Source organism: Chanodichthys erythropterus, chromosome 5, assembly GCF_024489055.1.
Source record: "Chanodichthys erythropterus isolate Z2021 chromosome 5, ASM2448905v1, whole genome shotgun sequence".
NCBI classification, from domain to species: Eukaryota; Metazoa; Chordata; class Actinopteri; order Cypriniformes; family Xenocyprididae; genus Chanodichthys; species Chanodichthys erythropterus.
This window is the reverse complement of record NC_090225.1, coordinates 34,133,023-34,144,686: the sequence shown is the minus strand read 5'-3', so window position 1 is coordinate 34,144,686 and position 11,664 is coordinate 34,133,023. Positions and strand designations below refer to the sequence as shown.

Sequence of the window (11,664 nt, the reverse complement as noted above, 5' to 3'; positions counted from 1 at the left end):
AGTCCATGAAAACTGAACGTAAACTTTCAATGACTCTACAAGTTTGATTAAACCATCAAAATATCAGGACAATTGTTTAAAATATAAGGAAAACTCTTGTTTTTGCATGTTTATAATTTCTTTGTATGACAGCCTGGCCAAAAATTATGTCTGCACAATTTAGCTTGTTTCATTGTGTTATCACAAATACAACAATTGACTCCCAGCACAACTATATAATTTTAAACTTTTAATAACAATTTTCCAAGGCTGGACAACACTTTATGTTGTTGCCACTACTGTATGTTTGAAATGTTATGTATTATGTACACAAATTTGTGAGAATTAAATTTAATGACACATTATGGCCATTATTTTCTCAAGACTGATTTTGTTTTTTTATATACCAATTCCAAAACTGTTCAACCCAAAACAAGAAAAACACTCGAATTCATCAGCATTTGCCATTTTGTCCTGGTCTCGCATTTTCTCAGACTGCACTCTCTTTTTGAAAAATGCCTGAGTGTGTTTTTGCAGGGAGGAACTACATGATTCTGAAGTCTTTTCTCTTCATTGACAACAGTTTTGAACCTTTCCCATCTGTTTGGAAATCCTGCAGCGAGAGAGGAAGGAACTGATAAACACATGAGCCAGAATTTTACAGTAAATGTCAGACTCTGCAAGCCATCTTACATTGATTGTCTCTTCAGGGTCCGAAAGGTGATTTGGGCTTGCCTGGACTTCCTGGACCGCCGGGCCTGCCAGGAATAAAAGGAGATAGGGTGAGGATGTCTCTGCCTAAAACATTTCTCAGAACATCCCGAACAGATTTTTGTAATCTCAAAATGATCTTTAAATTGCTCCCAAAACTTTTTCGTCATTATTTTTGTTCCCTAGTGAACTGATAAAATCCTCTGCACCTGTGGAAAATGTGTTGCAGTCAGGCAGTCTGATTGGTGCTTGCAATTCTCAAGTGATTTTTTTCATGATTTGTGTGCAATATGCATCAGATCGTCAGATAGTGAACCGGACACTCAGAATTAACAATACAAGAAGGTTGATCACGGAAGAATTGTGTAGTTTAAGGAACAGCAAAGTGTACATGGAGTTTTGCTAAATCAGTCCACTATCCAATTATCCACATCTCTTTAAAAACAGCTAACCGCTTTATATTCACTGTTCTTGTTCAATTAAACAGTGAGCGTTTCACCTTTTTCAGCCTTTAAGGCATTGCAATTATTTTGTGCTCTCACTGGTGTTTTAAAGTTTAAAGCACTTTGAAAGTACAATGAGGCTTTTGAAAATCAAATTTGTCCCTTTTAAACTCAATGATTTCCTTAGTGCATTTGAAAAGAAAGAAAAAACCTTAAGCACCTCAAACAGATGTAGGATTTATAGAAAGAGTAAAATGCTGAGCGTACATTATTGAATAACTGTTGTTATAATGAACTCTTCAAACACATGCGTTGAGTGAAATATTCATTGGAATGAATTTCTGAATGTGATATTATACAGGGTGAAGCAGGTGAACCTGGACCAAAGGGAGAACAGGTAAGAGCGTGATTCACATTATCATCAGATACCGCACTGCAGAACTGAAATGAACACATCAGATACCTTTAAAACAAAGAAAATTAACGTAAGAAAGACTACACTGAAACAATTTCGGTGAAATGGCAATTAACAATTTTGAAGTAGAATGACTGAAATAGTATTTTCTTGTAAAATGTATTACAAAAATCTTTGCTTTATTTATTTAAAACAATTGTACCACAGTTAAAGAGTATTTTTAGGCACCACATCCCTTAAAATGCAGTAAAATGGTTTACTGAATCTTAAAAAAAATCATGTTTTATGATTAAACACAGCAATAATCATTAAATAATTCAATTTTATTAATAATGAAAATCACATTTCTGTTTCTGTAGGTTATGTATGCAGCTCATCCAATAATATTTTATAACCAAACTTATCCATTCTAGAAGTTTTACAATAACAAAACTTATTCATAGACATCTATGAAATGATCTCCTTCACAGTGATGTGTTTTATTGTAGGGAGATCAAGGTGCCGAGGGAACGCCAGGAGACAAGGGAGATCTTGTGAGTAGCTCTGAAATACTGTGCTGAAAATAATATGACTGCAGTATGCAAATGTACACTGAGATTTTAAATATTGTAATGAACTCTTATTCTTTATGTACTTAGGGTGATCCTGGCCAACCTGGAGCTAAAGGAGAAGTGAGTTTTTGATCAGTGTTCTTATGAATATTTTTGACTAGTCAGCTGTTGGTTCTGATTTCAGATATCCATAAAGAGTTTTCCTTGGCTTTATCTCAGCTTGCTCTAGCTCTCTCAAACTGTAAAAACCCGATAAATTAACTCAAACCATTTGAGGAAACCGATTGCCTTAAACCATTTAGATTTTAAAACCAATAAGTATAAGTACTGTAAAATCATATACAGGTACTGATCATATAATTAGAATATCGTGAAAAAGTTCATTTTTTTATTGTAAATATTTAAAAATGAAACTTTCATATATTCTAGATTCCCTACATGTAAAGTAAAACATTTCAAACGTTTTTTTTTTTTTTTTAATTTTGATGATTAGAGCGTACAGCTCATGAAAGTCCAAAATCCGGTATCTCAAAATATTAGAATATTTACATTTGAGTTTTATTAAATGACCATCCCTACATTATAAATTCCGGGTATCTCTTTGAAACCACACTAATGGGGAAGACTGCTGACTTGGCAATGGTCCAGGAGACAATCATTGACAGCCTCCACAAAAAGAGTAAGTCACAAGATCAAGATCAATCAAAAAATGGATTTTCAAAACAAAAAAGTTCAAGTTCTTTAAAGTATGTTCATTTGTACACTCAATACTTGGTTGGCAGCACATATTACAGCAAATGACTTGCTCCTAGCACAAATTACAGCATCAGTGAAGTGTGGCACGGAAGTGATCAGCCTGTGGCACTGCTGAGGCACTATTGAGCCTTCAGATCATCTGTATATTATTGAATCGACTGTTTCTCATCTTTCTCTTGAAAATATCCCATAGATTCAGGGGTCAGGCATGTTGGCTGGCCAATAAAACACAGTAATATCATGGTCAGCAAACCACTTGGAAGTGGTTTTTGCACTGTGGGCAGGTGCTAAAGTCCTGCTGGAAAAGGAAATCAGCATCTCCATAAAGCTTGTCAGCAGATGGAAGCATAAAGTGCTCCAAAATCTCCTGGAAGATGGCTGCATTGATTTTACACTTGATAAAACACAATGGACCAACACCAGATGTCACGGCCCACCAAATCATTACTAACTTCAGACACTTCCCACTAGACTATAATCTATTTTTAATCTCTATAATAAAAATGTATAATTCAGATTTTGATCTCCATATCCATTTACATATATTATATATATCTTCCAAGGGGTTTTTTCCCTCCTAGGACTTTTTTCCCAGTGCTAGCACGCTGGGTTTTCTCCTAGGGTTTTTTTTCCACCCCTGGGAGTCAGCCGACATTGGCTTAATGTAGCACCATCTTGTATATGTTACATATTACCACGCTTGTTTGTACAGCTTATTTTTAACCCCTTCCCTTTTTTTCTGTGCTTATAATATATAAAGCTACTTTGAAACAATTACCAATTGTAAAAGCGCTATATAAATAAATTTGACTTGACTTGACTAGACTTGGATTCTGCGCCTCTCCAGTCTTCCTTCAGACTCTGGGACCATGATTTCAACATGAAATGCAAAATTTACTTTTATCTGAAAAGAGGACTTTCGACCACTGTTCACTGTCCAGTTCTTTTTCTCCTTAGCCCAGGTAAGATCCGAGTGTGGTGACTCTTGATGTGCTGACTCCGGCTTCATTTGACTCATTGTGAAGCTCTCCCAAGTGTCTGAATCGCCTTTACTTGACAGTATTCTCAAGCTTGTGGTCATCCCTGTTGCTTGTGCACATTTGCCTACCCAATTTCTTCCTTCTAATCAACTTTGCATTTAATATGCTTTGATACATCACTCTGTAAACAGCCACCACATTCAGTAATGACCATCTGTGACTTACTCTTTTTGTGGAGGCTGTCAATGATTGTCTCCTGGACCATTGCCAAGTCAGCAGTCTTCCCCATTAGTGTGGTTTCAAAGAACAAGAGATACCCGGAATTTATACTGTAGGGATGGTCATTTAATGAAACTCAAATGTAAATATTCTAATATTTTGAGATACTGGATTTTGGACTTTCATTAGTTGTACGCTCTAATCAACAAATAAAAAAAATAAAAAAAAAAACTTTTGAAATGTTTTACTTTACATGTAGGGAATGTAGTATAAATTAAATTTTCATTTTTAAAAATAATTTACAATAAAAAAAAAAAAAAACGTTTTCACGATATTCTAATTATATGACCAGCACCTGTACATTAAGTTAAATTCACTAAGATTTTAAGTTTATTCCACTCCATGTTTGAGGAAACTGATTGCCTTAAATAGTTTAAGTTCATCAAACTCAAAGTAATAAAGTTACATAAGACTAAGCATTGACATTGGCACAAAGCAATGATGACAGAACAGGATCTATAACGTTGTAATGATTTATTGTAAGAAAGACACTAGAATTACATCTATTTATCTATACATGCATCTCTGGTGTAATTTCAGGTTGGTAACCAGGGAGATCCGGGTAATAGAGGGCCAGAAGGTGCCCGTGGGCAGCCTGGCATTGAGGGGCCCCCTGGTAGTCCTGGACCACGTGGCATGCAGGGGAACAGAGGAGCTCCAGGTCCTCGTGGCTCCCAGGGACCAGCGGTATGTTTCCAGCCACTCAAAGAGAATTAATGATTATGATTATGCTTCATAAGCCATTGCTGTGTATAGATGAAAAAAAAAATGAGACTGACACAAATAGATTTATGCCCTTTTCCTAAATTTCTCTTCACATGTATTATCCACATTTTGTGGGTCTCATGGAAAGATGTACCTGTGGGAACGCTTTCGCGAGTCGCAAAAATACATGCCAATACTGTATGTACATATCACTGCTGTTTTCAACAGAAATGAACACTAGAGGGAGTAAAACAGCAAGCGCTTTTAATAGTTTTCATACACGGTTATGATTACAGGGTCAGATTATGGATTAATAAAGACTTGTTTTTATGTCTCCTTGCACAATATTATGTTATGACTTCAAAACACTTTTTACCAAAGTGCACGATTTGTAAACAAATATATTTTGGACTTTGCATCAGTTAACCAGCTACATATGTTTTGCTTTTCTGACATGACAAGCTTGCTCTGTAGTTCAGCTTATACGGAGCTGGATTCAGGATGAGGGAAGCCTAGAGTACGAATCCGGGGAAAAACGAGTCACGGTAAAAGAGCTCAAAGACGAGAGATCAAAACAAGCTAAAACAGCACGATTACGGATGCTTTTTGTTAACACTATCGGGTAGGTTTAGATGTAGTGTTGGTGGTACATTATTCTAAAAAAAAATAATGGAGCACTACACTTTTAGCGCCACTTACAGGTAAAAATTTTAAACCAGAACTGCGGTAATTCATATAAAAATCAACGTCAAAAAAACGTACCATATTCACGTTTATCTGTTCCGGCAAAAAAATAAACATGCTTTTAGCACAACTCAGTGGACATTTCACATTGAAACTGCAGTGATGTGTATGTATTGGTACGTATTTTAAGACTTGCAAAAACGTTCCCACAGGTACGTTTTTCTAATGAGACCAGGTTTGTATTATCGGTGTTTTGTCAGTTTATTAAGGTGGTATTTTTGGTCGTTTTCATCGTTTTGTTGCACATGTAAAAAATCTAGATTTTGCCCATTATATTGATTTTGCTTTGCATGTACACTGCCATTCAAAAGTCTGTGGTCAGTAAGATTTCTTTGTTGTTGTTATTGAAAGAAATTAATATTTTTATTCAGCAAAGATAAAATTAAATTGATCAAAAGCGACTGTAAATACATTTATATTACAAAAGATTGTCAGTGTTTTCAGGATTCTTTGATAAACAATCACTATTTCCACAAAAAATATTAAGCAGCACAACGGTTTTCAGCATTGATAATAATAAAAAGAAATGTTTCTTGAGCAGCAAATCATATTAGAATGATTTCTGAAGGATCATGTGACACTGAAAAGTGGAGTAATGATGCAGAAAATTCAGCTTTGATCGCAGGAATAAATTACATTTTAAATAAAATATATTAAAATAAAACCACTTATTTTAAATGTAAATCTTATTTTGTATTCATAATACTGTTTATACTGAATTTTTGATCAAATAAATGCAACCTTGTAAGCATAAAAATACTTCATTAAAAACTTTTTAAAAATCTTACCAACCCCAGACTATATTGCCATTCTGTCAGCTTATTCAATGTGTTTGTGTTTTTATAAAAAAGGTGCTGATTTTTAAATACCTTCCTTTTTTTGGCATTTTTGCCCATTTATTCTGTATCATTCATGTTCACATTTTCACATTAATCCCAGAGGGGGGAAAAAGAAGATGATTTTGATATGTACAGGTTTCCATTCCAGTCATTGAAAACCTGTTAATATCATGAAATTGAAATTTCCACACCTGTAAGTGTCTAAAGTGACTATCATTTTGTTGTACTTAAATCAAAGTATATTTAATCGGCTAAAAATTGCTCTTTTTGAGTGCAATCTTTAACAAATGAATATTTGTTCATCCTTATCCAGTAATCATGAATGACAGTAAAAGTCTTAGAAACTGAAAATTCAATGGCCAAAATTAGTGTTTTGTTGTACACACTCATTATGTTTGAAAAGGTATATTGAGAAAAAAATCTTAATGATTAGAAACAGTACTGTGAAGCTTCTTCCACTTTTAAGAACACTTAATTCCTATTCCAGTGTTTTTGTTTGTTATTTTCTGAAGTAGAGCTAATTAGTGGTCTGAAATGAGATGAAATGATCAGAATACAGTAACAGGATTGTGTGATTTTCTTCCAAACAACTCCTCCTGTGTTCACAGGGTAAAGAACCAAGTGATCAACACATCAGACAAGTCTGTATGCGAGTTATGCAGGGTGAGTCTGGAAGCCGATATTTTTATCATTTCAGAAGTAAATGTAACTTCCTTTTATGCATGCAGAGCTGCACTTTTGCCATCAGAGCATCAGAACTCTCTAGGCAGTAGAACACAACTACTGACCAGATGAAAGAGACACTTTTGAAAGAAAAATTGTGTTTCGTTTCAAAGATTCTTTTTGATTCTTCTCTGATGAGCAGAGACACTTTACTAAAGTTAGCCATCAGTTCTGCCTCTCTCCAAGTCCTCTTGTGCACATGCCAGCAATTCCCTCATGACTTTTTCATTCACATTTCACTGAAATATTCATTTTTGTTTCAGCTGATCTGCACTTTTGCCCCCATAGTGATGAGTTTCCTCCTTCAGCTTGGTTTCCTCCACCAAAAAACTCCCTGAAAAAGCTCAGTCAAGCATCATGCTGCATACATTTTCAGGACGTTTTCCGACTGAAAGTTGAAATTCACTGTACCCTAGCCCCTGCTCAATAGCTCACGGCCTGCGATTGGATTCTTTACATCATGAATAAATCGGTCTGCCCTTTTATTCCCTCACACAATGAAAAAGAAAGTTGTAAAAACAGCAGCAATGCTCTTCCTTTATGCTCAATTTCCCCATTGCAAATTGAAAACGTAAAAGAACACCACTCAAAAGGATGAATGAGGACAAATGAAAGGCGAGAGCTTTAACAGCGTTCTGCAACACAGCTTTGAGTGAATATTTAAAGCTGGCAAATGATCTGCTTATTCACATAACAATACCAGAGCTATAACAAAGTAAAATTAGTCTAGGGTCTATTTACTTCCAAAACATAAAGCAACTTTTAAAGTGTGTGCAATAAAGAGTCAGGCCAGGTTATCTACATGTTATCTATGAAGGCTTCTTACTGCCACAAAATAAAACAATTTAAAAGATAATTGCGACTTTTTCTCTCACAATTCTGACTTTTTTTAGCATAATTGCGAGATATAAACTGGCAATTGCGAGATATAAACAGTCGTGAGAAATAAAGTCAGAATTGCGAGATATAAACTGGCAATTGCGAGAAAGTCAGAATTGCGAGATATAAACAATCGTGAGAAATAAAGTCAGAATTGCGAGATATAAACTGGCAATTGCGAGAAAGTCAGAATTGCGAGATATAAACAATCGTGAGAAATAAAGTCAGAATTGCGAGATATAAACAACTGTGAGAAATAAAGTCAGAATTGTGATATATAAACTGGCAATTGCAAGAAAAAGTCAGAATTGTGAAATGTAAACTTGCAATTGCTAGTTATAAAAGTCAGAATTGCAAGATATAAAAGGGCAATTCCAAATGATAGTCAGAATTGCGAGATATAAACATGCAAGAAATAAAGTCAGAATTGCGAGATATAAACAACTGCGAGAAATCTGGCAATTGCGAGTTATAAAGTCAGAATTGCGAGATGTAAACAATGGCGAGAAAAAGTCAGAATTTCGAGATATAAACTGGCAGTTGCAAGTTATAAAGTCAGAATTGCGAGAAATAAAGTCAGAATTGCAATATATAAACTGGCAATTGCAAGAAAAAGTCAGAATTATGAAATATAAACTTGCAATTGCTAGTTAAAGTCAGAATTGCGAGATATAAACAATTGTGAGAAATAAAGTCAGAATTGCGATATATAAACTGGCAATTGCAAGAAAAAGTCAGAATTGCGAGATATAAACATGCAAGAAATAAAGTCAGAATCGCGAGATATAAACAATTGCGAGAAAAAGTCAGAATTGCGATATATAAACTGGCAATTGCAAGAAAAAGTCAGAATTGCGAGATATAAACATGCAAGAAATAAAGTCAGAATCGCGAGATATAAACAATTGCGAGAAAAAGTCAGAATTGTGAGATATAATCTGGCAATTGCGAGTTATAAAGTCAGAATTGCGAGATGTAAACAATTGCGAGAAAAAGTCAGAATTGCGAGATATAAACAATTGCGAGAAATAAAGTCAGAATTGCGAGATAATCTGGCAATTGCGAGTTATAAAGTCAGAATTGCGAGATGTAAACAATTGCGAGAAAGTCAGAATTGATATAAACAATTGCGAGATATAAACAATTGCTAGTTATAAAAGTCAGAATTGCAAGATATAAACGGGCAATTCCAAGTGATAGTCAGAATTGCAAGATATAAACAATTGCGAGAAATAAAGTCAGAATTGCGAGATATAAACAATTGTGAGAAATAAAGTCAGAATTGCGAGATATAAACTGGCAATTGCGAGAAATAAAGTCAGAATTGCGAGATATAAACAATTGCGAGAAATAAAGTCAGAATTGCGAGATATAAACAATTGCGAGAAATAAAGTCAGAATTGCGAGATATAAACAATTGCGAGAAATAAAGTCAGAATTGCGAGATGTAAACAATTGCGAGAAAAAGTCAGAATTGCGAGATATAAACAATTGCGAGAAATAAAGTCAGAATTGTGAGATAATCTGGCAATTGCGAGTTATAAAGTCAGAATTGCGAGATGTAAACAATTGCGAGAAAAAGTCAGAATTGATATAAACAATTGCGAGATATAAACAATTGCTAGTTATAAAAGTCAGAATTGCAAGATATAAACGGGCAATTCCAAGTGATAGTCAGAATTGCAAGATATAAACAATTGCGAGAAATAAAGTCAGAATTGCGAGATATAAACAATTGCGAGAAATAAAGTCAGAATTGCGAGATATAAACAATTGCGAGATATAAACTGGCAATTGCGAGTTAAAGTCAGAATTGCGAGATATAAACAATTGCGAGATATAAACTGGCAATTGCTAGTTATAATAGTCAGAATTGCAAGATATAAATGAGCAATTCTGAGTGATAGAATTGTGAGATATAAAGTCATATTTGCGAGTTATAAAGTCAGAAATAAACTCACAATTGCGAGATGTAAACTCGCAATTCTCCGAAAAGAAGTCAGAATTGTGAGTTTATATCTGACTTTATAACTCTTGCTTGTTTATACTCGTTTATATGTTCATGTATTGTTCTTCCTTGTCATTTGTTAATCATCTTCACTTTTTTTTTTCCACAAAGCATTAATTTGCTTGGCTTCAGCTATGATAAAGACACATGCACTCTTGCATTGCGTGTTTGTGCATTTTGGGGGCGGAGCAACGAAGGGAGGTTTTTGTTTGGGTTGATTTCAAATATCAACAGTGTTAACTGTGGTGTAAATGAAGGATTTATGTGAAGACAAAGAGCAGGAAGATGGATCAACCTCAAGGAGGCACCCTAACATTAGTACAGAAGCACAATAGAAAAATCACAAAGCAGCCAGTGTGCAGTGTTAGATGACTCTCATTAGTGAGTGCAACTGCAAAATCAATGTAGAAATGAAATAAAAATGAGCTGTGCTAATAGCAGGGGACCATTCACACTCATTAGTGCATTTGGTCTTTGCCATTTCAGAGCAGCTGGCCCAGTTGGCTGCCAGTCTGAGAAGACCTGAGTCTGGAGCGGTCGGACTGCCAGGCAAACCTGGTCCCCCCGGTCCTCCTGGACCCCCAGGTGACAGCGGCTTCCCTGGGCATGCTGGTGCAAGAGGACTTCCGGGACTCAAAGGGCCTCCGGGACTTCTGGGTCTCAAGGGGCCGAAAGGTGAGCTATTTTGGGACTGTGAGTTTGGACTGCTTGTTAGTCCTGGAACAACATATGATGTAACGAACTACCGCAGGGCTTCCAGACTTGGACATTAACCAACATCAGATAACCACGAACATGCAAATGGGACATTAAATTATTGAAATACGTAAATATTTTATGTGTTGTATTTACAGTAAAGGCATGGTTCTAACAGTATGATTGTAATCGTAGTATTGAATAGTGTTTGTGTATGTGTTACAGGTGAGATGGGAGACAGAGGGGACAGGGGACCTACAGTTCGAGGACCCAAAGGGATGCCGGGACCTCCTGGATTACCAGGTCAGTTCCGACTGCGTCTCATATCCTACTTCCTCTTGTCAAAGGAAATGATGGTATTAATGCATAAATGGATGTGGTTTTAATGAATATGCAAACCAATTCATTCTGAAACAACTCAATTCATTTCTAAAATGATATTGGAGAGATATATTTAGCTCCATCCTGGTAATAGACTTTTGAAAGCAAAGTTAAATTGGTGTTAAATGAAGCTGTCAGACGTCTGATGAATTGGAGGAATATGAAGCCTTCTGTTGTCGCTGTATGTGTGTCACTGACACTTACTGTCAGCCGAATGAAGCTGTCTGTTTAAATAGGATTTCTTATGCAGTCATTACCTAGTAGTCTAATTGTAAAAGACAGATCCGCTGCAGTTCCATGTGCTGATGTAAAAAATGGTTTTGTTTTATATTTTCAAGCTTTTCATTCAGTAGCCTACTTTAAGGTATTTTAAAATGATATGCTACAGAAGTATTTTACCCAAAACATACAAAATCTACCATTTACTCACCTGTATGACTGTCTTTCGTCCATAAAGCATGAATGGAGATTTAGCAGAATGTTGCTTTCTATGGAAGCCTGTTTCTATCACTGAATAAAAAAAATAAAGGTATTACAACTTTATCTCACAATTCTGACTTTTTTCTCTGAATTGC

At 35.4% G+C, this 11,664-nt stretch overlaps 1 protein-coding gene across 1 annotated transcript in view; it reads left to right on the top strand.

Annotated features, from left to right (window-relative positions):
- Positions 1-10,528, top strand: part of col9a1b (collagen, type IX, alpha 1b) — a 25,563-nt gene extending 15,035 nt beyond the window's left edge. The window contains 8 exon segments of the mRNA XM_067385515.1: positions 690-761; positions 1,495-1,530; positions 2,037-2,081; positions 2,187-2,219; positions 4,655-4,701; positions 4,703-4,801; positions 7,011-7,065; positions 10,499-10,528. Coding sequence (XP_067241616.1) covers positions 690-761; positions 1,495-1,530; positions 2,037-2,081; positions 2,187-2,219; positions 4,655-4,701; positions 4,703-4,801; positions 7,011-7,065; positions 10,499-10,528 — 417 coding nt within the window.
- The last annotated feature ends 1,136 nt before the right edge of the window (positions 10,529-11,664 follow it).